General features: G+C 49.5%; 2 protein-coding genes across 5 annotated transcripts in view; both read left to right on the plus strand.

Annotated features, from left to right (window-relative positions):
* Positions 1 to 1631, plus strand: part of SLC27A1 (solute carrier family 27 member 1) — a 29073-nt gene extending 27442 nt beyond the window's left edge. For all 4 annotated transcript variants that reach the window (XM_045990991.1, XM_045990992.1, XM_045990993.1 and 1 more), the window contains exon 13: positions 124 to 1631. In XM_045990991.1, coding sequence (XP_045846947.1) covers positions 124 to 281 — 158 coding nt within the window. In that variant the 3' untranslated portion in view covers positions 282 to 1631. The remainder of the gene's footprint in view (positions 1 to 123) is intronic.
* Positions 1632 to 20278: 18647 nt separating this feature from the next.
* PGLS (6-phosphogluconolactonase) lies at positions 20279 to 27513 on the plus strand. The gene is made up of 5 exons (XM_045992336.1): positions 20279 to 20634; positions 23798 to 23905; positions 24379 to 24480; positions 24767 to 24907; positions 27154 to 27513. Exons 1-5 carry the CDS (start codon positions 20347 to 20349, stop codon positions 27289 to 27291), a joined length of 777 nt encoding a protein of 258 aa, XP_045848292.1. The 5' UTR covers positions 20279 to 20346; the 3' UTR covers positions 27292 to 27513.
* The last annotated feature ends 321 nt before the right edge of the window (positions 27514 to 27834 follow it).

Below are 27834 nucleotides of genomic sequence, written 5' to 3' on the forward strand. Positions count from 1 at the left end.
AGCATGTTTCTAGCTGAGGGGATGGCCTATGCAGAAGCCTGGAGGTGTAGGACAGGATGGTGAGTTTGGGGATCCCAGAACCTTCCCCCCAACAGCTGAGAAACCCCATGCCCACCCCCACAGGCACCTTCAAGATCCAGAAGACTCGACTGCAGCACGAGGGCTTCGACCCACGCCAGACCTCGGACAGGCTCTTCTTCCTGGACCTGAAGCAGGGTCACTACCTGCCGCTGGACCAGGGTGTCTACACCCGCATCTGCTCGGGTGCCTTTGCCCTCTGACGCTCCTCCTCTGCTTGCTAGAGGCTGCCAGCTGGGCCCTGCCAGTGAGGCAGGCTTGAGCCAGACAGCCCTGCCTGGGGAGGGACTGGCCCAGATGCTCCAGGTGGGGACATCCTAGTGCCGAGCAGCTGGACCCCAGCAGGAGCCCATGGCTCTCCTGTCTTGCTCTCCTCTTTTCTCCTCTAGGCTCTCTCCTGCCTGAATTCTGGCTCCTGTGTGTGTGTGTGTGTGTGTGTGTGTGTGTGTGTGTGTGTGTGTCCTCTCCCTGCTTCTCCTCCCCGGTCCGTCTGCCCTCACCTCTTCCTTCTCTCCTCCCCTGCTCTCTCCTGAGATCTATACACGTGCAGGGTCTCGTTGCCCTCGAGGCCTCTGCTGGTCATCTCTGCTGGGTCCTGGACCCAGAGTGGAGCCTCCTGGCCTCCCTCTCAGCTGTGCCTTAAGGAGCCTCTGTCCAGGCCTCCCCAGGCTGCCGGACTCCAGGGCATCCTCGCCCTGTGTGAGTGCCAGGCAGACCCTCCATCCTCCCCTCTGAGCAGAGGAGCCACGGGTGGTCCGCCTCACTCACCTGGATGTAGTGGGGCATTGTTAAGGGACGTCCAGGCCAGCTAGAGATCTCCTAGGCTGGGCCAGTTGCCCTTTGCACTTGACCATCTTTGCTGGGTCTCCCATACACTGTCTGCCCTTCCTGTTGCCCAGAAGGTTCCAGAATCAACTCTTACCCCTTGGACATTGCCCCTGCCCAGCTGTCTCCTTTTAGGCATCTACACGGAGCTCCTGTTAGAGGGGCCTTAAAGATTACATTGGGTGGCTGTTTGGCTCACCGTTCAGATGCTTACCCTGGCAGAGGCCTCTTGGTGTCCCCATTTGTTATGGCTACTGCGGGGACCCATAGGAGTGGCAGCGGTGGTGTCAGAGGAGGGCTCGTGCCTGGGGGGTGGTGTCCAAGATGGACTTTTGGGCCTTGGGGGTTCCAGCCTGTTGAATATCCCCGCTGGCCTCGTTGGTGACGGTGACCCAGTGTTGGTGACATCCCGGACGACACAGCCAGGATGGCTCAGACGTCCCCATTGGCCTTGTTGGTGGCTCATCCTGGACTCCCGTGGTTGGGACTGGCCACCCAGACTGTCCGTCCTGCTCTTCTCCCGCAGCGGCATCCAGCCCCACGAACACTGGGGTCGGCGCTGTTGCATGTGGGCCTTTCCAAGCACCAAGGTTTTGTTTCCTGGTTGAATTCAAGAAATAAACCTGCAGAGTGTCTGGTGCCCAAATCCCGGTTATTTACTCTCTGTCTCCATGTGGCATGGAACACTTTCTGAATTTCAGATGGCAGGACTTTTTGCTGGGGAACTCAAGGTCATTTGCTGCCCCCCAGTGGCCTGTAAGTGCAGCTGCAGGGCCTTTGGGGTCTGGAGACTGGCTGTATATGGGGGTGGGGGTGAGGGGAGGGGAGGTCCAGGAGTGAGGAGGGGTGGGAGATGGGGGGTTTGGGGGTGCGGAGGGGTGGTTAGCATCCTCCCTACCTCCCAGCAGCCTCTGGGGCCTCAACAGAGTTCTGCACCAGCCTCAGTCCCAGGGAAGGTACGGTTGATCTGCCTGTGGATTCTGGCAGGCGACTCAGTGTGGCCATAGCTCTGGGTGCGAGCTGCAAAGGGGGCCTTTGGAACTGGCTTTCCAATCCAGGACTCCCAGCTCCAGAGTCTAAGACACTCAATCCTAACTTCTGCTGTTTCCCCTTCAGTATTACAACGTCTGTCTCATCTTGTCTCCACTGCAGGGGACAGAGGAGGAAAGGGTTGTGATGCCTGAGCATTTGCTGGGAGGGGGCAGCCCTGGGGATGGATGGGGGGGGTGGGGGATGGATGAAGCCCTAGTTGGCTGGGGCTGGTCCTTGGATGCCCACCGTCCACAAGGAGAGGGAGGCAGAAGGATCCGCTGCCATTGGGGATGGAGCGTCCCCAGTATGCTGATAAAGCGAGTGCATCCTATATGACATCCCATGAGACCTCGCAACTGCCATGGTCCCCATTATACAGATAAGAAAACTGAGGCATAAAGAGGGGAACGAAGTCAATGTCGGCGGCTCCTGGCAAGAAAGTAGGCCAGCGGGACCTTTTCCGTTCCAAAGCCTGTGACGCTCAGCAAGGTAAGAGGCTCCCTCTGAGCTAGCAGGGAAATAATCATGGTGATTCTTGGCAGCAGGCTCTGTGTTTGTCTTTTTAATTAATAACAGACTTTAAGTATTAGAGCAATTTCAGGTTCATAAAAAAAAACGAGCAGAAAGTACAGACTTCCCATACCCTCTACCCCACACCACTGTTTCCCTTACTATTTATGTCCTGCATTACCAACCTGTGTTTGTTACAACCGATGAGTCTGTGCTCACGCAATATTATTACCTGAAGTCTACGGCTTCCATCAGCGTTTGCTCTGTATTGTACCTTCCTTGGGTTTTGACCTGCGTCCACTGTGATGGTGTCATCATTCCTCTGCCTTAAAAATCCCCTGTGCTCCTGTCTCTTCATCCTTCCTATCCCAACCCCTGGCCCCTGTGGATCTTTTATGGTCTCCATAGCTTTGCTTTTTCCGGGTCATGCACTTGGAATCCCACAAAGTACAGCCTTTTCAAACCAGCTTCTTTGACTAAGCAAGATGCCTTTAAGATCCTTGCCTTTGGCTGGCTTGAGAGCTTTGTATTTTTTTTTTTTTAAGATTTTTTTTTTTAAGATTTTATTTATTTATTTGACAGAGAGAGATCACAAGTAGACAGAGAGGCAGGCAGAGAGAGAGAGAGGGAAGCAGGCTCCCCGCTGAGCAGAGAGCCCGATGTGGGACTCGATCCCAGGACCCTGAGATCATGACCTGAGCCGAAGGCAGCGGCTTAACCCACTGAGCCACCCAGGTGCCCCTTTTTTAAGATTTTATTTTAAAGAGAGAGAGAGAGAGAGAGAGAGCAGGAGTGGGAGGGGCAGAGGGAGGGGGAGAGAGAGAGTCTTTTTTTTTTTTAATTTTATTTATTTATTTGACATACAGAGATCACAAGTAGGCAGAGAGGCAGGCAGAGAGAGAGGAGGAAGCAGGCTCCCTGCGGAGCAGAGAGCCCGATGTGGGGCTCGATCCCAGGACCCTGAGATCATGACCTGAGCCGAAGGCAGCGGCTTAATCCACTGAGCCACCCAGGCGCCCCGAGAGAGAGAGTCTTAAGCAGACTCCATGCTGAGCATGGATGGAGCCAGATATGGGGCTCGATCCCAAAACCCTGAGATCGTGACCTGAGCCAAAACCAAGAGTTGGATGCTTAACCAATTGTGCCACTCAGGCACCCCAAGAACTTTTTTGTTGTTGTTGTTGTTTGTTGTTTGTTTTTTTCTGTGGAATGAGAAATTCTGTGACCTGCCCCCAAGGACCATCATTAGGTCGGGAGGAAAGCCAGAATCAGAAGGCGTTCTGGAAGGATGTGTACGGAGAGGATGTTTGTCCTTGTGATGTGGGAAGAGAAACTCGCCCCAGCCTGGCATCAACACGTGGGCCAGGAGCATCAGGGCTTGAGCGGCATGTGAGGGACAAGGAGGGACAAGCGTGCCGGAGAGGGCATGGGGAAGTGGGAGAGTTGAGGACTTGAGAGGCTCCAAGGAGAGGTGGCTTCAGGCTAGGACCTGGCCTCTAAGCTTTCAAGGGTCTCCCTCACTCTGGGGAAGAGTCCAGTCTCCCTGGTGCTGCCATCCTGAGGGCTCTTTTCCTTCTGCCGTGATTGGTCATTTCCAGCCTGTGTCTTGCTTCCATGCCTTAGCTCCTGCTGTCCCTTGTCCCTGAACCCTTGTTCCTATGCCGCATGCCTGGCCAACTCCAGCTGATCTGTTTTCAATTAAGCTGTCATTCACATGCCATATAATCCACGCTTGTAAATCGTACAACTTGGTGGCATTTAGTGATCGCAAAGTTGGGCAACCGTCGCCTCTGTCTGGTTCCAGAACATTTTCATTCCCCCAAGAGGAAACTTCAGACCCATTAAAGTCTCTCCCCCAGCCCCTGGCAGCCACTAACTGGCTTTCTGTCTCTAGATTTGTCTGTTCCCGACATTTCATGTCAATGAGATCATACAACATGTGGTCTTTGGTGTCTGGCTTCTTCCACTCAACGTCGTATTTTAAGATTCATCCAGGTTCGTCCCTTTTTATGGCCAAATAATACCCCTTTGAATGGATGGGCCACGTTTTGTTGACCATTTACCCAGTGATGGACATTAAGTCATTTACACTGTCTATTGTGAGTAAGGCTGCTGAGAACATTCATGTATGTGGGAGGCCGCGAAAAGGCTTGAGACAAGGACCAAACCAGGCCCTGACTTGCGTCTCCTTTAAAGTCCGAATAGCCTAACAAAAGGTTTAGGATGGAAAAGTTGCGTAGCACTGAGAAAGAGTCTGTGCCCTGTGTTGTGCGCTCACCTACGCGATTTCTCACACGTTTACTTGTTAGATGAGAGCAATTTGGTTGGGGTCGTAAATTCATAACTGGTCCTTGCTGTTCCAGCACAGCTTACGAATCACTCTCAGGTTTGTTGTTACTTCTTGTATGTTTTGAGTTACGTTGGAGTCAGTGCAGCTGGTTAAAAAATTATCTGAAGACAGAGACCACTGGCCTTGGAGAGTCTGCATTTAGACGGTGAGACGTAGATAATGGGGAAGTCTGGAGGGTTTTTTGTGCATGTAGTAAATTCTTTTGTAATCAGTTAAAAATAGTTATTGTTGGCTATATAATGCCTTGCTGCCTTGAATAAACTCGGCATTGGTGGAAATCATCCCCTAGGCTCCTCCTGCCCCCATCTCTTTGTCTCTTTAATTTCTTTTCACCATCCTCTTACCCTCGCGCTTCCTGGTCGATTTGTCACGCGGGCCGTGGCACATATACAAGTCTTTGTGTGAAGGTATGTTTTTAATTCTTTCTGGTATAAACCAAGGCGTGGAAATACCAGGTCATATGGTAATTGTTTAATATTTTGAGGACCTGCCAGACTGTTGTTCAAAGCGACTGCACCATTCTATGGTCCCACCAGCAACAGTGTATCAAAGTTGCAATTTCCCACATCCTTGCCAGCATTCTTTTTGGGAAATATATCTATTTCAGACAAGACATGGCCAACACATGGACCTGAGTCTTCTCCCCAACCAGCTTCTCTGGCTCAGTTAAAGCTCCATGTGCATCCTGTTAAGCTAAAAACTCCGGAGTCAGTACTGATTCCTCTTTTTTGTCATGCTCTAAGGCTCATGTGTTATACCCGAGTTTTTGTGTCTAAGAGACCACCAAGGAGCCAAGCACCGATGCAATCACACGCGGGTTTATTTGACAAGCTTAAGCTTCGGTTTATTTGACAAGCTTAAGCTTGGGCCCAAGTATACCCGACACAGCAGAGTAGGGACTTGGACCCCGAGTGACATGCTTAAGCTTGGGTCCAAGTATACCCGACGCAGCGGAGTAGGGACTTGGACCCCGAACCAGATTACAGTCAGAGTTTTTAAAGGCAGAGTAGGGGTGGACTCTGTGGTGGGTGAGGACAAGGGAGATTATGGATGATGTAAGTCTCCAAAGACTTTTGGAAGCAAGGTCTCCAGGACCTTGAGGGGCTAGCTATTGTTAGGAGAAAGGTTATTCATTACCAATAATAAAAATCTTCTCGTGAGACCCTTTAGATGTATATCAGTGGTTCATATGCTTGGGAATGATCGCTGACACTATCTTGGAGGTTTAGAGATAAGTTTCAGATTTCTCCTACCAAGTGTCCTTGTTAGTGAGATTTAGGTTAGGAGAAATTTAACTTTATTTAGGGCTTGAGGAACTGAGTTATTTGCCTCTGGAAACTGTGCTATTGTTAAGATAGCTTCTTCGTTGTAAAGCTCTAGGACATTGGTAAACCAAGGGAGACTCCTGCCTTGCAGGATTGTGATCTCAGCAAGTTAACTATTTGCTTTTCCCCCAGGGCAGCCAGGCATGGCTGAGGAATGTCACACAGACTACCGAGGGGAGGGGAGCAGCGGAGGGGAGCAGAGGGGAGCGGGTGGAGAGGGGGTGCACGGTGCCAGCTTTTGCTTTGCCAAGATGGCTGTACTTATGCTAAAGCTAAACCTGAGGTGGGATGGTCATAATTTTCTCGGCCTCCACACATGACCGGAAAGGACCAGGAGCCCTGCCTCCAAGACACCCTGAACCCACCGAACCCAACCAGCACTAGATTTCTCCAGCCCACTAAACGGGCTCCTAGCCAGCCTCCCTGCTTCCATCCCTTCTTTTACAGTCCCTTCACCGAGTAGCCACAGTGATTTTTTTAAAAACGGACCCTAGTCTCTCCTCTACTCAAAGCCCTCCAGAGGTTCCCCTAAGATCAGTCTTTCCAGTCTCATCTTTCCCCTCTGGTCTGAGTGGTCAGCCTCCAGTTACCTGTGTCTGCCTTCTGCTAGTTCCTGCCTTGGGGCTCTAGTCTCCTTGGGACTCTGTTGGAGACGCTCTTCCTCCAAATACACGACCGTGTCCTTCCTGCCATTCAGGCTTCCATGTAAATGTCGTTTCCTTCACCTCCTGATCTCTACAGCCCCCAGTCACTCTATGGTATCTCCATTATTGCGTTGGATTTTTTTCTTGTGTTTATGTGACTTACCTGTTCACTCATGTCTGACTTCTCCAGGAGGGTGTGAGCTAGGAGAGAGCAGGGGCTCATTCAGATGAAGGGCAGCCCTGCACAGGAGGAGCTTGGGAAATGGTTTTCTGAATGAATGAATGAATGAATGAAGAAACCATTGCACTCCCCCAGCCTCTCTTTCTCCAAGTGTGAAATGGGAGCTGGTGAGGGAAGGCTCAGGTGTATTGTGATGGTGAGTGAGCAGGACAGCTCATCTTAGGTGTAAAGTATCGGCATCATCAGAGCGAAAACCTCTGGTCCCGATTTCTGCTGAAGCAAAGGGTGCTAAATAAGAAAACTTGCCTGAACAACTTTGTGGGTCGGCCTGTATAATTTGTCTATAGCACCTTCATTCACTGCCCCCAACTGTGCTGTTTAAGGGACCCCCCCTACACCCCACTAGGTTAACAACACAGCGTCCACATGACCATACCTTCTGCAATAAGTATGCCTGCCCTGCCTTCCCTTCCAAATCTGATATCCCAACCTTCTGCCCTCCGCTCCAAGACTACCCCTTAACAATTGAGGACCAAAATTGCCTAGAAGCTTGAAAGACAGAATGTGTTCAACATCTCAGAAATGAATGAATGCAGTTACCCCTCCCTTCCCCAGCCTGGATTCAGCCCCTCATTTTTACTTTCCAGCTACTACAGGCAGTCACGACTGATGAAGTTCTAGAACCTACGTGAGGTTCGGTGGGCTGAGATCCGGAGCCGATGACCAAGAAAGAATTCTTGAGACATCTTTGGTGCAAAATGGTGGTTTATTAAAGCACGGGGACAGGACCCGTGGGCAGAAAGAGCTGCTGCCCCGGGTTGTGAGGGATGGCAGGTTCTGTACCCTGCGGTTGGGAAAAGGTGAGGGGAAGGGAGGTTTCAACGGAGTTTTCATATGCTAAAGAGGGCCTGCAAGGTGCCTAGGTGCAGGGAGTATCCCGGAGGTCTTCCAGCTAGATCAACGTTGTCTTTTGGCAAGCCATTAACATCAAGATATTTGGGAGATTCCTGGTGGAATGTCACAATCCTGCTGTCAAGCGTCTTTGTTAGAGAGATTTAGGTTCAGAAGAGATTTAACTATATTTACATTTCCTTCTACCTCAACCTCCCTCAGTTTTGTGTATGGAGGGAGGGCTTGAGGAACTGAGTTATTTGCCTCTGGAAATTATCAATAGCACAAGGTAACTTCTTTGTAGATCTCTAGGACATTGTAAACCAAGGGGAACTATTTGTTTCTTGCTTATGGCGGTCAGGGGTGCTGGAGGAATGCTACACAGATTACCCAGGGGAATGGATGGAGAGGGGGTGCAAGGTGCCAGCTTTTGCTTTGTCCTCAGTCAGCCTCCTGCTCCCTCATCAACGACTCTTTCCAACAAGTGGAGTCAGAGCCGCCAGTCTAGTGAGTAGTACTGCTTTACTGAGGTGTCTGGCAGATAAAAGCAGTTCTTTGCTCCAAGTCTGTCTTGAACCTGAGCTTCTTTTTGTGATTTTTCAGGATTAAAAGGGTGGGGTTGTGGGAGGCCACGGTAAGGCTTGCATGGAGGACCAAACCAGGCCCTGACTTGTGTCTCCTTTAAAGTCCGAATAGCCTAACAAAAGGCTTAGGACGGAAAAGTTGAGTAGCATTGAGAAAGGGTCTGTGCTCTGTGTTGTGCGCTCGCCAACGTGACTTCCCACACATTTACTAGTTAGATGAGAGAGCAGTTTGGTTGGGGTCCTAACTTCTTAACTGGTCCTTGCTGTTCCAGCACAGCTCATAAATCACTGTCAGGTCTGTTGTTACTTCTTGTATCAATACGGAACAATTGTACTAACATCAGCCATTGCCTGCAGGTGCTTATCTGGAGTGGGCAAAACGGGCCTGGGCAATAAATCATTGTAGGTTTGTGCTGTGCTTGCACGAGCCATAAACTGCACCATTGTAAACTACGTCTTGAGTCACTTGGGAGTCGGTGCAGCTGGTTAGGAGTTATCTGAAGACAGAGACCACTGGCCTTGGAAGGTCTGCATTTAGACCTTGAGAAGCAGTTAATGGGGAAGCCTGGAGGGTTTTATGCACATGTAACAAATTCTTTCGTAATTAGTTAAAGGTAGATACTTCTTTGCAATTATTTTTGTTAGCTCTATCAGGCCTCACTGCCCTGAATAAGCTCCGCACTGTTGGACATCCTCCTCAGTGCTCCTCCTGCCCCCATCTCTTTGTTTCTTTGCCTTTTATTCACCATCCTCTTACTCTCACGTTCCTGGCGTATTGCCGCCCTGGCCGTGACAAGTGGCGCCCGAGAACAGGGACTTGAGAACATTTCAAGGGAGTGCACATACAGGTAAGTAGTTACCGACAGTCAGGTAAGAGGAGCCCGGGTTGACGGGTGACAGACAGCAGGAGTAAAATAACATGGGGCATTCTCAGTCTTTAGAACAGGATCTTTTTGTCACTGTACTGCAGGCCCTTTTAAAGCAGAAGGGGTCAAAAGTCTCTAAAAAGGCTTTACATCAATTTTTTGGTGTGGTTTTGGATCTCTGCCCTTGGTTCCCCAAAGAAGGGACAGTGAATCTGCAAGCCTGGCAGAAAGTAGGGCAGGAGATCAAAAACCAATTAAAAATTAGGGGGTCATGTGCTTGCCCTGAAGAGACTATGAAAATTTGGGAAGATATTCGGGAGGCCTTAGATCCGCAACACTCTATAGATTTAATATCTATAGCCTCTCGGGACCCACCCCATGATTTAGTAACATGAGCGGGAAGATGTGTAGGAGCACTTAGATGCAGACATTCCCTCTCCCTCTCCTGGGTTAATCTCTAGTCTGGCTGGTTCACGGCCTTCTTCCCGATCGGTTCCTTTGGACGCCCCCGAGGATGGGGTACTTTTGGATGATGATAAAGAGATATTTCTTGCCTCTGCCCCCCCAGATTTGGGCCATTCCTTTTGTCAACCTGGACAACCTTATTCTGAAAAACTTGTTAGATCTACAGGAGTCCAGACACTGTCCATGAGGCATAGTCAAACCCAGACATCTGGGATGAATAACTCCCCTAGGGCCCCTAAGGGATCGCTTGCTGGATTCCCTTTAATGCAGCATCCCCAAGGGGAACCCATGCCTGAGAGCATGTTCCCAGTAAGCCCTTACTCTGCTGTCTATCCAAAACAGCTCCCCGAAGGAGCTGAGCCTTTAAAGATTACACCTCTTCAACGGACGCTTTACCAAGCTCAGCAGGCTGGGGAGGATACTTCTGCCTTTTCTGCCTACACAGTCACCCAAATGGCTAATGGTTGGTGTGCCTATAATAGTGTTAATTTTTTAAAATGTTAAAGGAAATAAAAACTGCAACTTCACAATTTGGACCCACTGCACCGTATACCCTATCTCTATTGGACAGTGTGGGTTTAGAGGCTTTATGCCCGGGAGATTGGAAGGTCATTGCTCAAGAATGTCTATGGGGGGGGGGATTATTTATTGTGGAAAACAGAGTTCTTTGAAAGAGCTAACGAACTGGCAATGTACAATTGAAGAACCAAAATTCCCATTTCATATGAAATGTTAACGGGAAATGGAGCTTATGCAGAAATTCTGGCACAAATAGAGTATCCGGAGATGGCTTATCAGCAGATCTCGCAATGTGCCTTGAAGGCATGGAAGCGTCTTCCCTCCTCCGGGGTAAGAACTGAAGAATTGTCAAAAATACGACAGGGGCCGGATGAGCCTTATCAAGATTTTGTGGCTAGGTTATTAAAGGCAGTAGGCAGGATCGTAGTTGACGGGGAGGCCGGAACAATTATTGTTAAACAATTAGCGTTTGAAAACGCTAATTCTGCTTGTCAGGCTGCTATTCGCCCATGGGAAAAATCAGGCACCTTAGAGGATTACGTTCGGCTGTGTGCTGATATTGGGTCATCCTATATCCAGGGGTTAACCTTGCCGGCAGCGCTAAAAGGTATATCTCCTATGGAAATGCAAAAGCGAATGATGTCAAAAGGGCAATCGCAAAAACGTCTTTGTTTTCAGTGTGGCCAGCCTGGGCATCTTAAGGCTCAATGCCCACAGCTTGGAGGTAATCCAGCCTCTCATGGGACCCTTATCCCATCCAACAATGGGAAAAGGTCTGCGCCCAATTCCCTATGCCCTCGTTGTCAACGTGGATTTCACTGGGCGAGTGAATGTCGTTCCCAGAAAGATAGATTTGGGAACCCCATTCAGGGAAACTGGAAGCGGGGCTTGCTGCAGCCCCAACAAACAATAGCCGCAATGATTCCTCAGTCGCCTGTGTCAGGGCCAATACCTCTGACCTCCCAGGCATTGACAAACTATACCGAGGTACCCCCTCCAGTGCAGGATTAGATTTAGCCCCTGATACCCCTGTACCCATGGAGGCGGGGGAACCTCCTAAGGCTATTAGACTGGGGTCTGGGGACCACTACCAAAAGGGACCTGGAGCTTACTTTTGGGAAGATCTAGCTGGATGATGAAGGGACTATCTATCCATCCTGGGGTAATAGATGAAGATTATACAGGAAAAATTAAAATTATGGCTACTTTGAGGGAAGGAGTGCTCTTATTATTGGGTCCCCATTGCGCAATTAATTATGCCGCGAATGGAAACCAATAACCCAGCCGTGAAAGGCAAGAGGAACTGGAGGTTTTGGCTCTACTGATGTATGTTGGACCCAATTAATTCCTACAGATAAACCCTATTTGACTCTGATAATTCAGGACCGAGCCTTCTTAGGGTTGGTTGATACTGGAGCGGACGTTTCAGTAATCACTTCCCAACACTGGCCTAAAAATTGGCCTTTGGTAGATTCGGACACTTCCATTAGGGGTGTGGGACAAGCTTGTGCTCCTAAGCTATGTGCTGATTTTTTAAATTGGTTCCCTGCTGAGGGCCATCAGGGAGTATTCCAGCCTTTTGTGTTACAAATTGACCTTAACTAGTGGGGCCTTGATGTTTCAACCGACATGGGTGTTTCTTTAACTACAGCTGTTCCTGGGGCAAAACAGCCTTTGGTCGCTATGGCCCTTATGAAAAAAATGGGATACATACAGGGCAAGGGTTTAGGAAAGACTTTACAGGGGGAACCCAGTCTGCTCCAGATACAGTCACAGCATTCCAAGGCTGGTTTGGGTTTTCCTCAGGGCCACTGAAGTCCCTCATGCGCTGCCTATTGAATGGAAATCTAATGACCCTGTATGGGTAGATCAGTGGCCCTTGCCTGCAGAGAAACTGGTGGCAGCAGCGACTTTAACAGAGGAACAGCTGCTTTTGGGTCGTTTGAAGGAATCCTTTAGCCCTTGGAATACTCCTATATTTGTAATTAAAAAGAAATCAGGAAAGTGGAGACTTTTTTACAAGATCTGAGGGCAGTAAATGCCACTAGGAAGCCTAGGGGGCCCTTCAACCTGGACTACCTACACCATCGGCCATCCCCCTTCAATATAAACTAATTATATTAGATTTAAAGGATTTTTTTTTTACCATCTGCCATGGCCCGCGTGACAAATCGACCAGGAAGCGTGAGGATAAGAGGATCGTGAAAAGAAATTAAAGAGACAAAGAGATGGGGGCAGGAGGAGCGTAGGGGATGATTTCCACCAATGCCTCTTTTTTAGTAAAACCATGGGACTGTATAGAAGTCTTACAGTGAAAGGGTGATTTATCTAAGTGTTGCTGCATGATTAAAGGTTCACATACCAGCTCCATAATATTTTCCACTACAGACATACCAACGCCAGACAGTGGATGGTAAACATCACTCCAATATAAGAACACTCAAAAGATTATCTCGTAGTTTCTAACAGGACAGCAAGAACCACTGGAAGATTAATGAGTGCACCTGGGCTGCCTTGAAGGTCAACGATCTAGAGGAGCATGTGAGAGGAGGTCACGTAGGCGAGCAAGCAGCGCATGGCACAGGCTCTTTCTCAGTACAAACTCAACTCCATTATCCTTTGCCTTAAATCAGGCAGTTAGACGTTGGAGGAGGCATAAGTCAGAGCCTGGTTTGGCTCTCCTCTAGAGCCTTACCACGGCTTCCCACAACCATCCCTTTGGCCCCCCAAAATTGTGAGCGATTTGCCTTTACTATTCTCAGCACTTAATCATAAAAAACCTGCTAAGCGTTATCAATGGCAGGTTTTGCCTCAGGGTATGGCTAATAGTCCTACATTATGTCAGGAATTTGTTTCTCCTGCAATTTCTCTGTTTTGAGCACGATTTGAACCGATGGTTTACTGTATACATTATATGGATGATATTCTTTTAGCAGCTGAGACGGAGGAAATTTTACAACAAGGCTTTGCCTTTTTAGTTACTCAATTACAGCAATATAATTTAGTAGTCGTCCCCAAAAAGGTGCAGAAAATGGAGCCTTTTGAATATTTGGGGTATATCATTGAAAATAAAAGAATTCGTCCTCAAAAGATTTCTTTACGAACGCAGTCCCTGTGTACTTTAAACGATTTTCAAAAATTATTAGGAGCTATTAACTGGATTAGACCCTTTTTACATCTAACGGCTGATGATATGAAACCTTTATTTGATATTTTAAAAGGAGATAACTCTCCCTCCTCTCCTTGAACTTGAACCAAGAGTGCTAATGATGAGGAAGCAGGAAGCTGGCTGAGGACAAATTAAAAGCTGGCACCTTGCACCCCTTCTCCACCCGCTCCCCTCGGTAATCTGTGTGACATTCCTCAGGCACCTCTAACTGCCCTAAAAGAAAAACAAACGGTTAACTTGCAGAGATCACAATCCTGCAAGACCAGAGTCTCCCTTGGTTTACCAATGTCCTAGAGATTGACAACAAAGAAGCTATCCTAACTATAGCACAATTTCCAGAGGCAAGTAACTCAGTTCCTCAAGCCCTAAATGAAGTTAAATTTCTTCTAAACCCAAATCTCACTAACAAGGACACTTGATAGGAGAAATGTGAAACTTTATCTCTAGGTCTCCAAGATAGTGTCAGCGATCATTCCCAAGCATATGGCCCACTGATATACATCTAAAGGGTCTCACAAGAAGATTTTTACTACTAGTAATAAATAACCTTTCTCCCAACAATACTTAGCCCCTCAAGGTCCTGGAGACCTTGCTTCCAAAATTCCTTAGAGACTAACAAACATCACCCCCTTGTTCTCCCCTGCCCAACTTCTGTGTATATAATCAGCCACTCCTCAAGATAACGGGGCAGCAGCTCTTTCTGCCCATGGGTCCTGTCCCTGTGCTTTAATAAACCACCATTTCGCACCAAAGATGTCTCAAGAATTCTTTCTTGGTCATAGGCTCCGGACCTCAGCCCACCGAACCTCACCTAGGTTCTAGAACTTCATCACTAAAACAGCGTTACAGCTAGTTGATGATAAGCGGTCACAGGCGCAGCTCTGTCAATATGATCCTGCCACGCCAGTATATTTAATCTTATAATGCCATCTAGGTTACCCTTAGCAGTTATATGGCAAATCCATGAGCCTTTGGAATGGATTCACTTAGCTTTACACCAACTACATGCCATCGCTGGGCAGGTGGAATTATTAACACAACTAATTACCCCGGGCCGCCAGAGAATTATTCAAATTACAAGGAAGGAGCCCAAATTCTTAGTTTTACCAATGCTAACTACTGACCGTGTGCAAACGTTGTTCAGCTTTAATCTTAATTGGCAAATAGCTCTCTCTAATTATCCAGGGCAGCTCAAGTATCACTTGCCAGCGGATAAATTATTACAATTTCTTTCCACTGCCCCTACTCTGGCTAACAATCCTGTTCAGACAACTCTCCTTACTTCTGCTATTAATGTCTTTGCGGATGCAGATAAAAGGGGACATATTGGCATTTATAAATCCTCCTGCTTTGGTCACGAGTCCTTTCAAGCATTTTACGCTACTCAATCAGTACAGAGGGCTGAGTTAAAAGCAGTACTGATGGCCCTGGAATTTTTTCCTGAACCCTGTAATTTATATAGTGAGTCATTACGTGGCGCGCGCTATCCCGATGTTACCTACTGCTTACATTCTTACTAATGATGAACTCCTCCTCTTATTTTTCACAAATATTCAACAATTATTAAATAAGAGAACTAATCCTATATATATTTCACATATTCGGGCGCATACTAATTTGCCTGGGCCCTTAACTGAAGGCAATGTTTTTGCGGATGCCTTAACCCATATACAGCTAGCAATGATCACTAAACTTGAACAAGCTACTCAGAGTCACGCCCGATTTCATCAGAACGCAGCTGCCCTGTGCAAACAATTTCATTTAACCAGGGAAGAGGCTCGTCAACTAGTAAAAAATTGTCCTGCTTGTCCTATTCATCATCCTCAACCAACTTATGCTGTGAATCCTCGAGGCCTAATGCCTAATCATTTATGGCAAATGGATGTAACTATCTTCCCCCCTTTTGGAAAACTTAAATATCTCCATGTTTCTATTGATACCTTTTCTGGGTTTCTACGCGCTACAGCACACCCTGGGGGATCTTTTACTGATGTTCAAAATCATTCACTTTCAGCATTGACCACCCTGGGCATGCCAAAGGCTATTAAGACAGATAATGGGACTGCTTATACGTCCCAAGCTTTTCAGACTTTCTGTGCCATTTTCCAAATAGCACATTCCACAGGTATTCCATATAATTCACAAAGTCAAGCTATTGTGGAGCGTGCAAACAGCACCCTTAAATCCTACCTTAAAAAATTAAAAGAGGGGGAGATACTACAGGGGAAAGTAAAATATTCCCTGCATATGCATTTAAATTTAACCTTATATGTTTTAAATTTTTGGAATGTTGATGATACAGGCGGGACAGCTGCCGAGCGATTCTGGCATCCTGATTTTTCTCCGCTTCCATACGCCTGGTAGAAGGATCCCTTGACCGGCGTATGGAAAGGTCCAGATCCAGTGCTCTGTCAAGGGCAAGGATTTGTTTGTATTTTCCCGCAGGATGAGGACACCCCACGCTGGCTCCCAGAGAGATGGTGTCGACTCCTAGCCCCTACGGCAACGGATTGCAACGCTGGCCCTGAGTCAGAGAAATCAGCGGAGACCGAGAAGACGCCTGCCCCCCACCTTCGCCAAGGACAAATGAGAAATCTTGTCCAACAGGCTCTTGAGATTGCTATACAGCCCCCCTCAAACAGTACTATAATACCTATCCTCTATGCTTTATTGGCTTTGATCAATGCTTCTGGAGTGCATGCTATGCGTTATTGGGCCTATTTACCCGACCCTTCATCAGTGCGCCCAGTTACCTCGGGTGATCCTACCCCCCGGGTTCATACTAATGTCTCAGAACATTTTGGAGGCATTAATTCTGAAGGTATAGAACATGCTGAACATTATATGAGTTGGTCAGGAATTTCAGTACAGGTCCCTATTTGCTTTCAAGTCCCTTCCCATGAATGGTTGAAGCAAGTCCCACACATAGTATCTTATCTTAAAGAAGTATCACAAACTGGATCTTTTGTTAAATGAATGGAAAAATGGGATCTCTATGAAATTATAGGTGACAAGGTCCCTACCTTTCTTGGACTGGGCATGCGTCCCCTAGGTCACCCACCCTGTCCTAGAGAACTCAGTCTTTTTTTTTTTTTTTAATTTTTATTTATTCGACAGAGATCACAAGCAGGCGGAGAAGCAGGCAGAGGCAGAGGGAGAAGCAGGCTCCCTGCTGAGCAGAGAGCTCGACGTGGGGCTCGATCCCAGGACCCTGGGATTATGACCTGAGCCAAAGGCAGAGGCTTTAACCCACTGAGCCACCCAGGTACTCCGAGAACTCAGTCTTTCCATTCCAGGTCCCATCTGGAGTGAATGCATACAGGAGAAGCCACAGATTATATCGCCACCTGGTGTTCGGGGGTTCTCCATCACTGACTGGTCCAAGGTGCTGAGAGATCAATATGAAAGACACATTGCATATCCTTCAGATCCTCAAATGGCCCGCTTACATCTACACAACGTAACAATCCCAGGAGGACTCTTCTCAACGGAAGAAACGATCCACCCTGAACTATGGAAGCTAGTAGCCACCTTGGGCCCTGCAATGGTCAAGGTGGGAGATAATAGTTTTGCCCGAGCCACTCGGGTGGACTTTTCTGTAAAAGCCTGTGTTCCTCGTCCTTTCCTCCTGACTGCGGGCCCCCGGCACTGTTTCACCACATGTATTTAAGGGGCCCAAAGGGCGGTATCTCACCTATCATATCGTATGTAATGGATGTGTGTTAACTGATTGTGTACCTATTTCTTCTTCAATTCATGGGAATCTCCCTACTATGGTTTTTCTGGTTATGCAACCCCCTTATGTGCTCCTTCCAGTGGAAGTGGAAGATCCTTGGTGTGCCAGTTATGGGTATCAGTTGGCATTAGAGCTACAGGCAGAAGTTAACAGAGTCAAACGTTTTCTAGGGTTACTTATTGCAGGAATAGCTGCGTTAGTCTCTCTCATTGCTACAGCTGCTGTTTCCTCAGTGGCCCTTTCGCAATCTGTACAGACAGCTAAACATGCTAATTCTCTGGCAAAAAGTATCTCTCATGCCTTAGCTACTCAAGAACATAGATCAGAAGATATTAAGCCATGGGGCGCCTGGGTGGCTCAGTGGTTTGAGTCTCTGCCTTTGGCTCAGGTCATGATCTCAGGGTCCTGGGATCGAGTCCCGCATCGGGCTCTCTGCTCAGTGGGGAGCCAGTTTCTCCCTCTCTCTCTGCCTGCCTCTCTGCCTACTTGTGATCTCTGTCAAATAAATAAATAAAATATTAAAAAAAAAGAAGATATTAAGCCACTTGGCAGGGCTGGAAGAAGCAATAGAGCATCTAGGAGGACAGTTATCTATATTAAGGACACAGATGTCTCTAGTATGCCATGGAGGGTTTCAACATATCTGTGTTACTCCTTTAAAGGCCTTAAATTATTCCTGGGATGCCGTGAAGCATCATCTGCAAGGGGTGTGGTTTCATAATAATGTAAGCCTGGGTCCTGCGGAGTTGCAAAGGGAAATTGCTAGTATAGGGCATGCGCAGTTAGATGTAGAAAATCCTGCTACTGTAGTATCTCAGATCTTGGATGGTCTTCATGGGTTCAATCCTGGTAATATGATGAAGTATTCCTTTTGGATTTTTGTTGTAATTTTTATAATGTTAGCTGTATTACTTGTTGGCCGGAGTGTTTCCTTGTTTCGTGCGGGACAACAACGACTACGTGCCCAAGCACAAATACATTTGCTTGACTTATTTAAAAAGGAAGGGGGAGATGTGGGAGGCCACGATAAGGCTTGAGACGAGGACCAAACCAGGCCCTGACTTGTGTCTCCTTTAAAGTCCGAATAGCCTAACAAAAGGCTTAGGACGGAAAAGTTGCTTAGCACTGAGAAAGGGTCTGTGCTCTGTGTTGTGCGCTCGCCTACGTGACTTCCCACACATTTACTAGTTAGATGAGAGAGCAGTTTGGTTGGGGTCCTAAATTCTTAACTGGTCCTTGCTGTTCCAGCACAGCTCATAAATCACTGTCAGGTCTGTTGTTACTTCTTGTATCAATACGGAACAATTGTACTAACATCAGCCATTGCCTGCAGGTGCTTATCTGGAGTGGGCAAAACGGGCCTGGGCAATAAATCATTGTAGGTTTGTGCTGTGCTTGCACGAGCCATAACCTGCACCATTGTAAACTACGTCTTGAGTCACTTGGGAGTCAGTGCAGCCGGTTAAGGAGTTATCTGAAGACAGAGACCACTGGCCTTGGAAGGTCTGCATTTAGACCTTGAGAAGCCTGGAGGGTTTTATGCGCATGTAACAAATTCTTTCGTAATTAGTTAAAAATAGATACTTCTTTGTAATTATTTCTGGACATCCTCCTCAGTGCTCCTCCTGCCCCCATCTCTTTGTTTCTTTGCCTTTTATTCACCATCCTCTTACCCTTACGTTCCTGGTCATATTGCCGCGCTGGCTGCGACACGGGCCGTATTACAGAAGCAATTAGATAACTTTAAAATATGAGAAGGGGTATGTGTACACACTTATGTATTAATGTCTTTTTTTTTAAAATTCATTTATTTATTTTAAAGAGGGTGAATGGGGGGAGAGCCAGGGGTGGGGAAAGAAATTCAAGCAGATTCCCTGCTGAGCATGGAGCCCACTAGGGACTCCATCTCATGACCCATGAGGTCATGACCCGAGCCCAAACCAGGAGTCGAATGCTTAACCGACTGAGCCACTCAGGCGCCCCATCTGTCCTTTTGTATCATGGTCATCCTAGTGGGTCTGTGAAGTGGTGTCTCATAGTTTGATTTGCATTTCTGGTGGCTAGTGGACAGGACATCTTTGCATGTGGTCGTTGGACATTTCTGTATCTTCTTTGAGATGTCTATTCATCTACTGGAGATGTCTATTCAGAATCTTTGCCTGTTTTTATTTATTTTTAAAGATTTTATTTATTTATTTGACAGAGGGATCACAAGTAGGCAGAGAGGCAGGCAGAGAGAGAGGAGGAAGCAGGCTCCCCGCGAAGCAGAGAGCCCGATTCGGGTCTTGATCCCAGGACCCTGGGATCACGACCTGAGTGGAAGGCAGAGGCTTTAACCTACTGAGCCACCCAGGTGCCCCATTTTGCTACTGATGTTAAAGATGTATGACCTATGCCTGTCTCTTTGCACTTACTGAATTATCCCCCCATTCCCATAAGTGGCCCAGCTCCCCAGGCCCTCCAGGCCTTCTCTTCTTTCCAGACTTCTCTACCCATGCTATTCCCTGGAATACCCCTTCTCATCAGCCATTACACATCTGCCCCATTCTGGGAGCCTCTCCAGGCAAGAACAATGGTGGAGGCCTCTCTGGGTCCTCAGACACAGAGATCCTCAGGGAGCATTGGCAGAAGCAATTCAACAAGTATCTTTTCAGGCCCAACTCTGTGCCAGGCATGATTCAGGGGGCTTTCCAAGCATCAGAGAACAAAACCAACCCTGTCCTCCTGTAGCTTATATTTTAATTAAAGAGGGAGACAAAAAAGGGCAACAAGATAATTACTAGATTCAGGAAATTCAGAGTCCACCTTCCTCCAGGTGCCTTCCTCCAGGAAATCTCCCATCTTCTCCCTCCATCCCACCTCGCAATCCCTTCTTAGGGACCCCAGCTCTAGGGTCCTCTCTTCGGCCCCGCCCTGACACCACGAGCCTTGAGAACAACCCTACCAGTTCTGCCTGCTCTAGCCCAAGGAAGAGCTCAGAGCAGCGTGCCAAGAATCAATGAGCCCCTTCGGATCCACCACAAGGCCCTGCCGCGACTTCACTCGTGGGACTGCGCATGTGCCACAGGCGGCCGCCAGTAGGTACTGACAGCCGTGCGGCAGGGCCGGCCTTCGCGCAGGCGCACTGGTGGCTGCCCGGAGCGCTTCCGCCTCCCCGCCGCCGCCGTCGCCATGGCCGCGCCGGCCCCGGACCTCATCTCGGTCTTCTCGAGCCCGCAGGAGCTAGGCGCGTCGCTAGCGCAACTAGTGGCGCAACGGGCGGCGTGCTGCCTGGCGGGGACTCGCGCCCGCTTCGCGCTCGGCCTGTCGGGCGGCAGCCTCGTCTCCATGCTGGCCCGTGAGCTGCCCGCCGCCGCTGCCCCCGCCGGCCCCGCCAGCCTCGCGCGCTGGACCGTGGGCTTCTGTGACGAGCGCCTCGTGCCCTTCGAGCACGCCGAGAGCACTTACGGTCTCTACCGGGTGAGAGCTACGGGGGCCGCCGGGGGTCACGCCTAGAGGGCCGCACCCGCCGCCCGCACCCGACTACGGGGGCCGCCAGGGGTCATATGAAGAAGGCCGCGCCCACCTCCTGAACCCCGCCACGGGGGTCGCATAGGGTCACACTCGGCGTTCTGCCACTATCTGGGTGCCCTGAACACCCACTTCCACTGCCACCCGAGTGGGCCGGTAGGGACCTTGAAGTCTCATTATGCTTTATCCGGTGGCCAGGTAGAAGAAACACAGTCCGGGCGAGGGCGTGGAGGTGAAACAGTGGACCATTCCAGGGACCCAGAGAAGTTCAGGCGCCCCAGCCGGGTAGCTTGCAAGGGCAGAGTTAGGGAAGGGCCAGGCAGGAGGTATCTTGTGTGGAGCCTGGGTCTCACTTTTCTCATTTCCAACCTGAACGCCTTCAGGATGATCTACACACTGCTCTCGGTGCTGATCACCTCCCAGGCTGGTTATCTAGCTTGTGGCCTCAGATCTCACAAAATTAGGGAAACTGAGGCTTGGAGGAGGCGTGGTCTGCCCTGGGATCCTCCGGCTGCATCTAAGTCCTCCTGGGGAAAACACGCCCAGGGAGGTGTGGAAGTGGCGGGCTTGGCCGGAAGAAGCTACAGGTCACTTAGGTCCTGGTTGTGTTGCCTTCTCTTTGCGTAGAAGCTTGACCTGACGATTTCCTGGTTTCTGTTGTTTTGTTTTGTCATAGAAAGGAAGGGTCTACTGATTATCACACATTTTCTCCACATCATCTCATGTAATTTCATAATAACCTATGAGGTCGAGGCTGTCATTTCCTCCATTTCATAGATGGAGAAACGGGGGCTGGAAGAGGAGAGCTTGTGTGCCGGGGTCTCCTGCTAACCGGCAGGGGAGCTAGGGTTTGAACGGACCCCCCCAGACAGCACCTGGGACGCATCTCAAGGGCCGGGGCCTGCCAGTGTGTCTTCCTTAAAAACAAACAAACAAAAAAACTGGGCTCACATTTCTTTCTTTTTACTTTGCATGAATTTGAAGAACTTTTACTTTTCTTTTTTTTTTAAGGAAAACTACTTCCTCAAGTAACAAAATCCTAACAAAACAGTAAAAAAGAAATGTTGCAGGGTTGTCCATTGTGTGTCCCTGTATGCAGCGCTGGGGACGCAGTGGGGTGCTGGACAGTTCCCTCATGGGACTCATAGCTCATAGTGGGGCATCGGGCGCCAGCACTCAGGGCAATAAATAAGGGAAGTCCATTCAGAGCATTCACGTAATGCAGTGTGGACCAAAGATAATAGCATGAGAGAGTGAGTGCCCGGGATGTTTGAGCTGAGGCCTGGAGGTGTGAGGTCCTGGCCAGGGGCAGAGCTGGGGCAGAGGGTATGGCAAAGACAAATGCGATGCCTTGGGAACAAGTGTGGGGCAAAGATTTGCTCCTTCTGCCAGTTCCCCTGTGAGGGGAGTCCCACGAGTTCCCTGGCGCTGTCCTAATGAAGGACCACAACTTGGGTGGCTTAAAACAACAAGAACTTATTTTCTTAGTTCTGGAGGTCAGAGCCCAAAGTCCAGGTGTTAGCAAGGTCACACTCCCTCTGGAGGCTCAAGGAGGATCCTTGGTCTCTTCCAGCCTCTGGGGGCTCCTGGTGTTCCTTGGCCTCCAATCTCTGCATCTGCCTCTTCGTGGCATTCTCTGATTCTTTCTGTGTCTTCTCCTTAATAAGGAGACCAGTCATTGGGTTCAGGGCCCACACTACTCTACTTGAAGTCAACTAATGACATCTGCAAAGACCCCCTTCCGAATAAGGTCTCATTCTGAGGTTCTGGGTGGACACGAATATTAGGGGCCACGAGTCAACCCAGTATAGGAGCACAGGATTGCTTCTGTCTTCAGGGATGGATCCGGTATACCTTGGGGCTCTGTCAGCAGGAGTGTTCTCCTGCTTACCCTGTGTGCGCTGTGGGTCTGTCTGCTGCTGCTGAGGCTAGGGCTTCCTCTGGGCTGGGAGGATTAGCTGGGGCTGCCTCCTTCTTAGGAATGGTTCTTTAATGCCCACAGAATGTTAAGAGAGAAACAGTCCGATCAGCCAGCTGTTCCACTTCCAGGAACCTGCCTGCCTGACACTCCAGCCCTTGGCTCCCTGGCAGGAGCCCAGGCGGAGGAGGAGGAGGAAGGAATGGCTCTGAGCCTGGTGGGGAAGGGCAGCTAAAGAGAGGATCACGTGACAGAAAGAGGGCACTGATACCCTGCACTGGCTTTGCTCAGTGTAATCCCTAAGGGTGTGTATCGATGGGAATCTTGGACAAAGCGGAGAGATCTTGCCAACAACGGGTCTGACCCTGGTCCTCCTTGGTTCACAGACCTTCCTTGGCTCTCCATTATCCGTAATACAGAGAGAGCTCTTGCTCCTCGGGCCAGTGTTTGGGCTAGTATGTTTACTCCATGTCCCTGTCCCTTGCCCCTTCTCATACAATATTTTTTGTGTCTTTCTGCTTTTCCACTGTGGCTCAGCTTGGCATTGCCTCCCTGGCACAGGATTCCAAGATCCTGTCACCAAGGTGGGGGTCACCATTGTCCCTCCCGGAGCAGATCAGATCTGGGGAGATGAGAGAAAAGGCTAGAGCCCTCCACCTTGCAGGGGGCCTGACTCCAGGTGCTTCCAAAGAAATTAAATCCACCTTTCTGAGGCCGGGGCATGTGCTATATGCACCAGGGACACTCTGTAGTGGCCGGAAGAGAAGTCAGTGCTTACCACTGTCACATGCGGTGTAGGGGAGGCACGGGTGGGGGTGGGTGCTCAGAGGAGGTGCTCTGAAGGACGCATAGGAGTCTTCCAGGCAAGGGCAGTGGCTTATGTGTGGTTTGGGATTGCAGGGTCTGCAAAGCCTTGTGCAGGGCAGAGAGGGGCTGGGTTTTATCCTGAGGTGCAAGGGACTCTGGAGGCTTTGAAACAGCTACAGCCACACAGGTGCCGGCTGGGGCCAGAAGGCCCCCAATCAGGCTGGACTTGAAAGACTCCTGGCGGAGTACCGCCGGGATCCCAACACACACAGAAGGTGGGTGCGATGATGGGCCTGTCCCAAGGGGCATTCGGTCACCCATGCAAACCTTGTGCCTCTGGGAGCTGCATGTTGCTGTTTGGTGACTTTGTCCCTCTGTCTGCTGCAGACCCACTTGCTCTCCAGGCTGCCCATTCCTGACAGCCAGGTGATCACCATTAACCCCCAACTGCCTGTGGAGGAGGCGGCGGAAGACTATGCCAAGAAACTGAGACAGGTGAGTCGTGGTTGATCTTCTGGTCGTCCCATGCCCCCCACCCTCTACTTGGCCCCAGAGAGGCCTGATCCACAGGGCGGTGGGGGAGTGGCCCAGCAGGTGGCGCTGCATGATTGTCACCAGCAAAAACTGCCCCCAGGGGTGGTTGGCAAATCCCGCCCCACCCTGGACAGATGCCAGGAGGTTCCTTCTTCTGAGAGGCCACAGCCCCACCTTTGGGTCTCTCAGGGTGGCCCCGCTTCTGACCCTCTGGGAGTGGGCTTGGGCTCTCACATCTGGGGGACAGTTGTGTCCCCAGACTCTTGCCAGTCAAATGGATGAAACGTGGAACCTCGTAGAGACCATTTCATGCAGGTGAGGCTGAGTGTTGCTCCCTGTTAGAACCACTTGGGATTCTTTTTCTGAACACTATCTCTTTGTGGCCTTAGAGTACCCCCCCACAACCTCACAGGACTGTCTTCTCCCCCATCCAGGCCTTCCAAGGGGACTCCATTCCAGTGTTTGATCTGCTAATTCTCGGGGTAGGTCCTGATGGCCACACCTGCTCGCTCTTCCCAGACCACCCCCTCCTGCAGGTGAGCGTGCCCACATGGGCCTCTGCTGACTGGGGCTTCCAGAGGGAGGGCCACTTTTGGGGGCCAGGAGGTACCCACAGCAGGGCTGAGTTAGCCTCTGCCAGTTGTCTGTGCTTAACCCTTTTGAGCCTCAGTTCACCCATCTTAAAATGAGGGTTTAAATCAAGTACTGCAGGATCAGTAGGAGGGGATGGAATGATCAACAGACCGTGCCAGGTGTGTGTGAGTGCTCATGAAGCTGAAGTGACCTTGTCCTTCTGTCTCCATCCCGGCCTCCCTCCCCCAGGAGCGGGAGAAGATTGTAGCTCCCATTAGTGACTCCCCAAAGCCACCACCACAGCGCGTGACCCTCACACTTCCTGTGCTGAACGCAGCCCGAACCGTCATCTTCGTGGCTACTGGAGAAGGCAAGGCAGCTGTCCTGAAGGTAATGGCTGAGGGCCCTATTCCCAAGAAGGTCAAAGGCGTGTGGGCTCAGGGGTGGAATATGGCCCCATATATTATAGTGCTGGAAGCACCAGGTACCAAGGTACTTGAATAATTCTTGGGCTGAAGGGGAGATGGAAGCTATAATTATAGGCTAGTTAGGAATAAACAATTATTAAATCATATTGATGAGGTGAGGCCAAAACTGCACTCGGGCAAATTCATAGCTTTGAAAAGGCAGTTTTAAAAGGTATTAAATAGAGGTGCCTGGCTGGCTCAGTCAGTAGAGCTTGTGAGTCTTCATCTTGGAAGTGTAAGTTCAAAGCCCCACATTGGATGTAGGTTACTTAAAAATAAAATCGTGGGTGCCTGGGTGGCTCAGTCATTAAAAAAAAAAATCTTAAAAAAAATTGTTAAACGAATTGACCACTTTAGACTTAAAATGAACAATAACGTAAGTCTAGAAAAAGTCGGTGGAAGGAGTACATGACATTATAATCAGAAATCAGTGAATTGGTTAAGGGGAGGGTGACTCTGGGTTAAGCGTCTGACTCTTGGTTTTGGCTGGGGTGGTGATCTCACGGTCATGAGATTGAGCCCCCACGCCTGGCTGTGCCCTCTTTGGAGCCTCTCTCACTGTCCCTTTGTTTCTCCCCCAGTCCTCCTTGTGGTGTCTCTCTCTCTAAAAAAGAAAAAAAAATCTTAAAAAAAAAAAAAGAAATTAATGAATTGATTAGTATTCTTAAAAGCTTAGTAGTAATGGATCCCAAAGATAAACCCCTGGCAAAACTATTCAGGGAGGAAAATTATGTAGGAGGAGTAAGTAAAAAAGGAGGAATAAGGAAAAAAAGAGAGATCGTTAAACATAATATTTTAGGAAAATATAGAATACATAAGCTATTAAAAGTAAACTAAATAATAAAAAACATTGTAATTGCCATCGTTGAAAAGACCAACTATGGAAGAAACTGGAAATTTTTTTTTTTTAAAGATTTTTTTATTTACTTACTTGACAGAGAGAGAGATTATAAGTAGGCAGAGAGGCAGGAAGAGAGAGAGGGGGAAGCAGAGAGCCTGATGTGGGGCTCGATCCCAGGACCCTGAGATCATTACCTGAGCCGAAGGCAGAGGTTTAACCCACTGAGCCACCCAGGAACCCCTAAACTGGAAATATTTTTTAAAAATTAACAAATAACAATTTGTCCTCCCAAACAGTTGAGCCCAGATGTCCTCATGGGGTGGCTTGGTGTTGGGGTTAAAGGTGCAGACTGTAAGGAATCCAGCAGACCAGGATCCCTGCCCATGATGCCTAGCATGGCCTTGCACAGCCACTTCACACCCCCCACCCCAAGCCTCAACTTTCCCATCTGTAGGGTGGGTTGGGAGGGCTCCTCCCTGTGGACCTCCTGAGGGTCAGTCCAGGTGGTTTTAGCTCAGAGTACCTTCACTTGAGGCCCCCCAAGTCTCAGCTTCCCCACCTGTAAAATGGGGCTGGGAATAGAGGTGACCTCACAGAGTGAAAAAGGGGCAGGCCCAGCTATTAGAAAGTGGCATTTATGATTTCCACTAATCGTGAGGTCATGTGTGAGGATCAGCACACCACAGCCCATGGGCCCACATCCTGCTAGCTAAGAAGGATTTCTTTTTTTTTTTTTTTTGACAGAGATCACAAGTAGGTAGAGAGGCAGGTGGGGGGCAGGGGAAGCAGGCTTCCCACTGAGCAGAGAGCCCGATGCAGGGCTCAATCCCAGGACCCTGAGATCATGACCTGAGCTGAAGGCAGAGGCTTTAACCCATTGAGGCACCCAGGCGCCCCTAAGAAGGATTTTAAAGTGGATGGGAAAAGAAAGCAAAAGCAGAATATTTTCTGACCCATGAAAATTCTGCGGAATCTGCATTGCAGTGGCCATGAATAAAGCTTCATGGGAACAGGCCGTGCCTGTTTGTTCATGTGTCATCTGCTGCTGCTTTTGCCATGTGAGAACAGAGCTGAGCACTCGTGACAGAGACAGGGCGTGATCCGCAGAATGCAAGTGTGACCCCGGTCTGTGCAGGGCAGGCGTGCCAACCCCTGTGTCCTGCAGTCACGGATGATAGAAAAGGCAGGGACCGACTGAGGCTAAGACAGCTGGAAGGGCGACATCACATCTTGAGAGTAGGACAGTCTTGTCCATGCGGGGAACTGGGAGCTCTGAGGGGCTATGTGGGTGCTGGGGGGTGCCTCATGCTCCTGCCCTTTCTATGCAGCGCATTTTGGAAGACAAGGAGGAGAACCCCCTCCCCGCTGCATTGGTGCAGCCCCACACTGGGAAACTTTGCTGGTTCCTGGACGAGGCAGCGGCTGGACTCCTGACGGTGCCCTTTGAGAAGCATTCCACATTGTAGCTGGCCTCGAGGGACTCCATGGCAGGGACCACAAATGGCCCTCGTGGGCCAGGACCTTCCTGGGCTGGGGTCTGCTGCCACCACCGCTCCAGGCTTCATTTTCAAAAAGCCGCTTGGTGCCGCAGGAAGGCCCCAGGGTCTGGCCGCCAGCCCTGCTCTGGGGGTGCTCAGCCCACCGGCCAGGGCTCTGGGGGACCAGATTAAAGGGAGCATTTGCTTGAAGTCTGCACTGTCTCGTGGTCCTTGGTGGGTGGTGGGAGCGGGGATGCCCTAGCTGAGTGTGTGACCCAAAGCCCTTGGCCCAGCAAGGGGAGGGCAGGGATGGGGTACCCCGGGTGAGTTTCCCAGGGTTGCTGGAGCAAAGGACCACAAAATTTATGGTTGCTCAGTTCAGGGGTGGGGGGGGGGTCAGAAGTCTGAAATCAAGGTGTCCACAGGGTTGGATCCTTCTGGAGGCTCTGAAGGAGAGTGTCCTGTGCCATTCTTCCGATGTTTGGTGGCTGCTGGCAGCCCTCGGCCATCCTTGGCTTGTAGACTCATCGC

This window comes from Meles meles, chromosome 20 (assembly GCF_922984935.1).
Source record: "Meles meles chromosome 20, mMelMel3.1 paternal haplotype, whole genome shotgun sequence".
Taxonomy (NCBI): domain Eukaryota; kingdom Metazoa; phylum Chordata; class Mammalia; order Carnivora; family Mustelidae; genus Meles; species Meles meles.

Bases quoted from the DNA above. Each gene is read 5' to 3' on its own strand.
- PGLS (XM_045992336.1), top strand. From the start codon at position 20,347: ATGGCCGCGCCGGCCCCGGACCTCATCTCGGTCTTCTCGAGCCCGCAG. The intron at 20,635-23,797 runs GTGAGAGCTACG...TGTCTGCTGCAG, and splicing joins GCACTTACGGTCTCTACCGG to ACCCACTTGCTCTCCAGGCT. The intron at 24,908-27,153 runs GTAATGGCTGAG...CTTTCTATGCAG, and splicing joins GCAAGGCAGCTGTCCTGAAG to CGCATTTTGGAAGACAAGGA.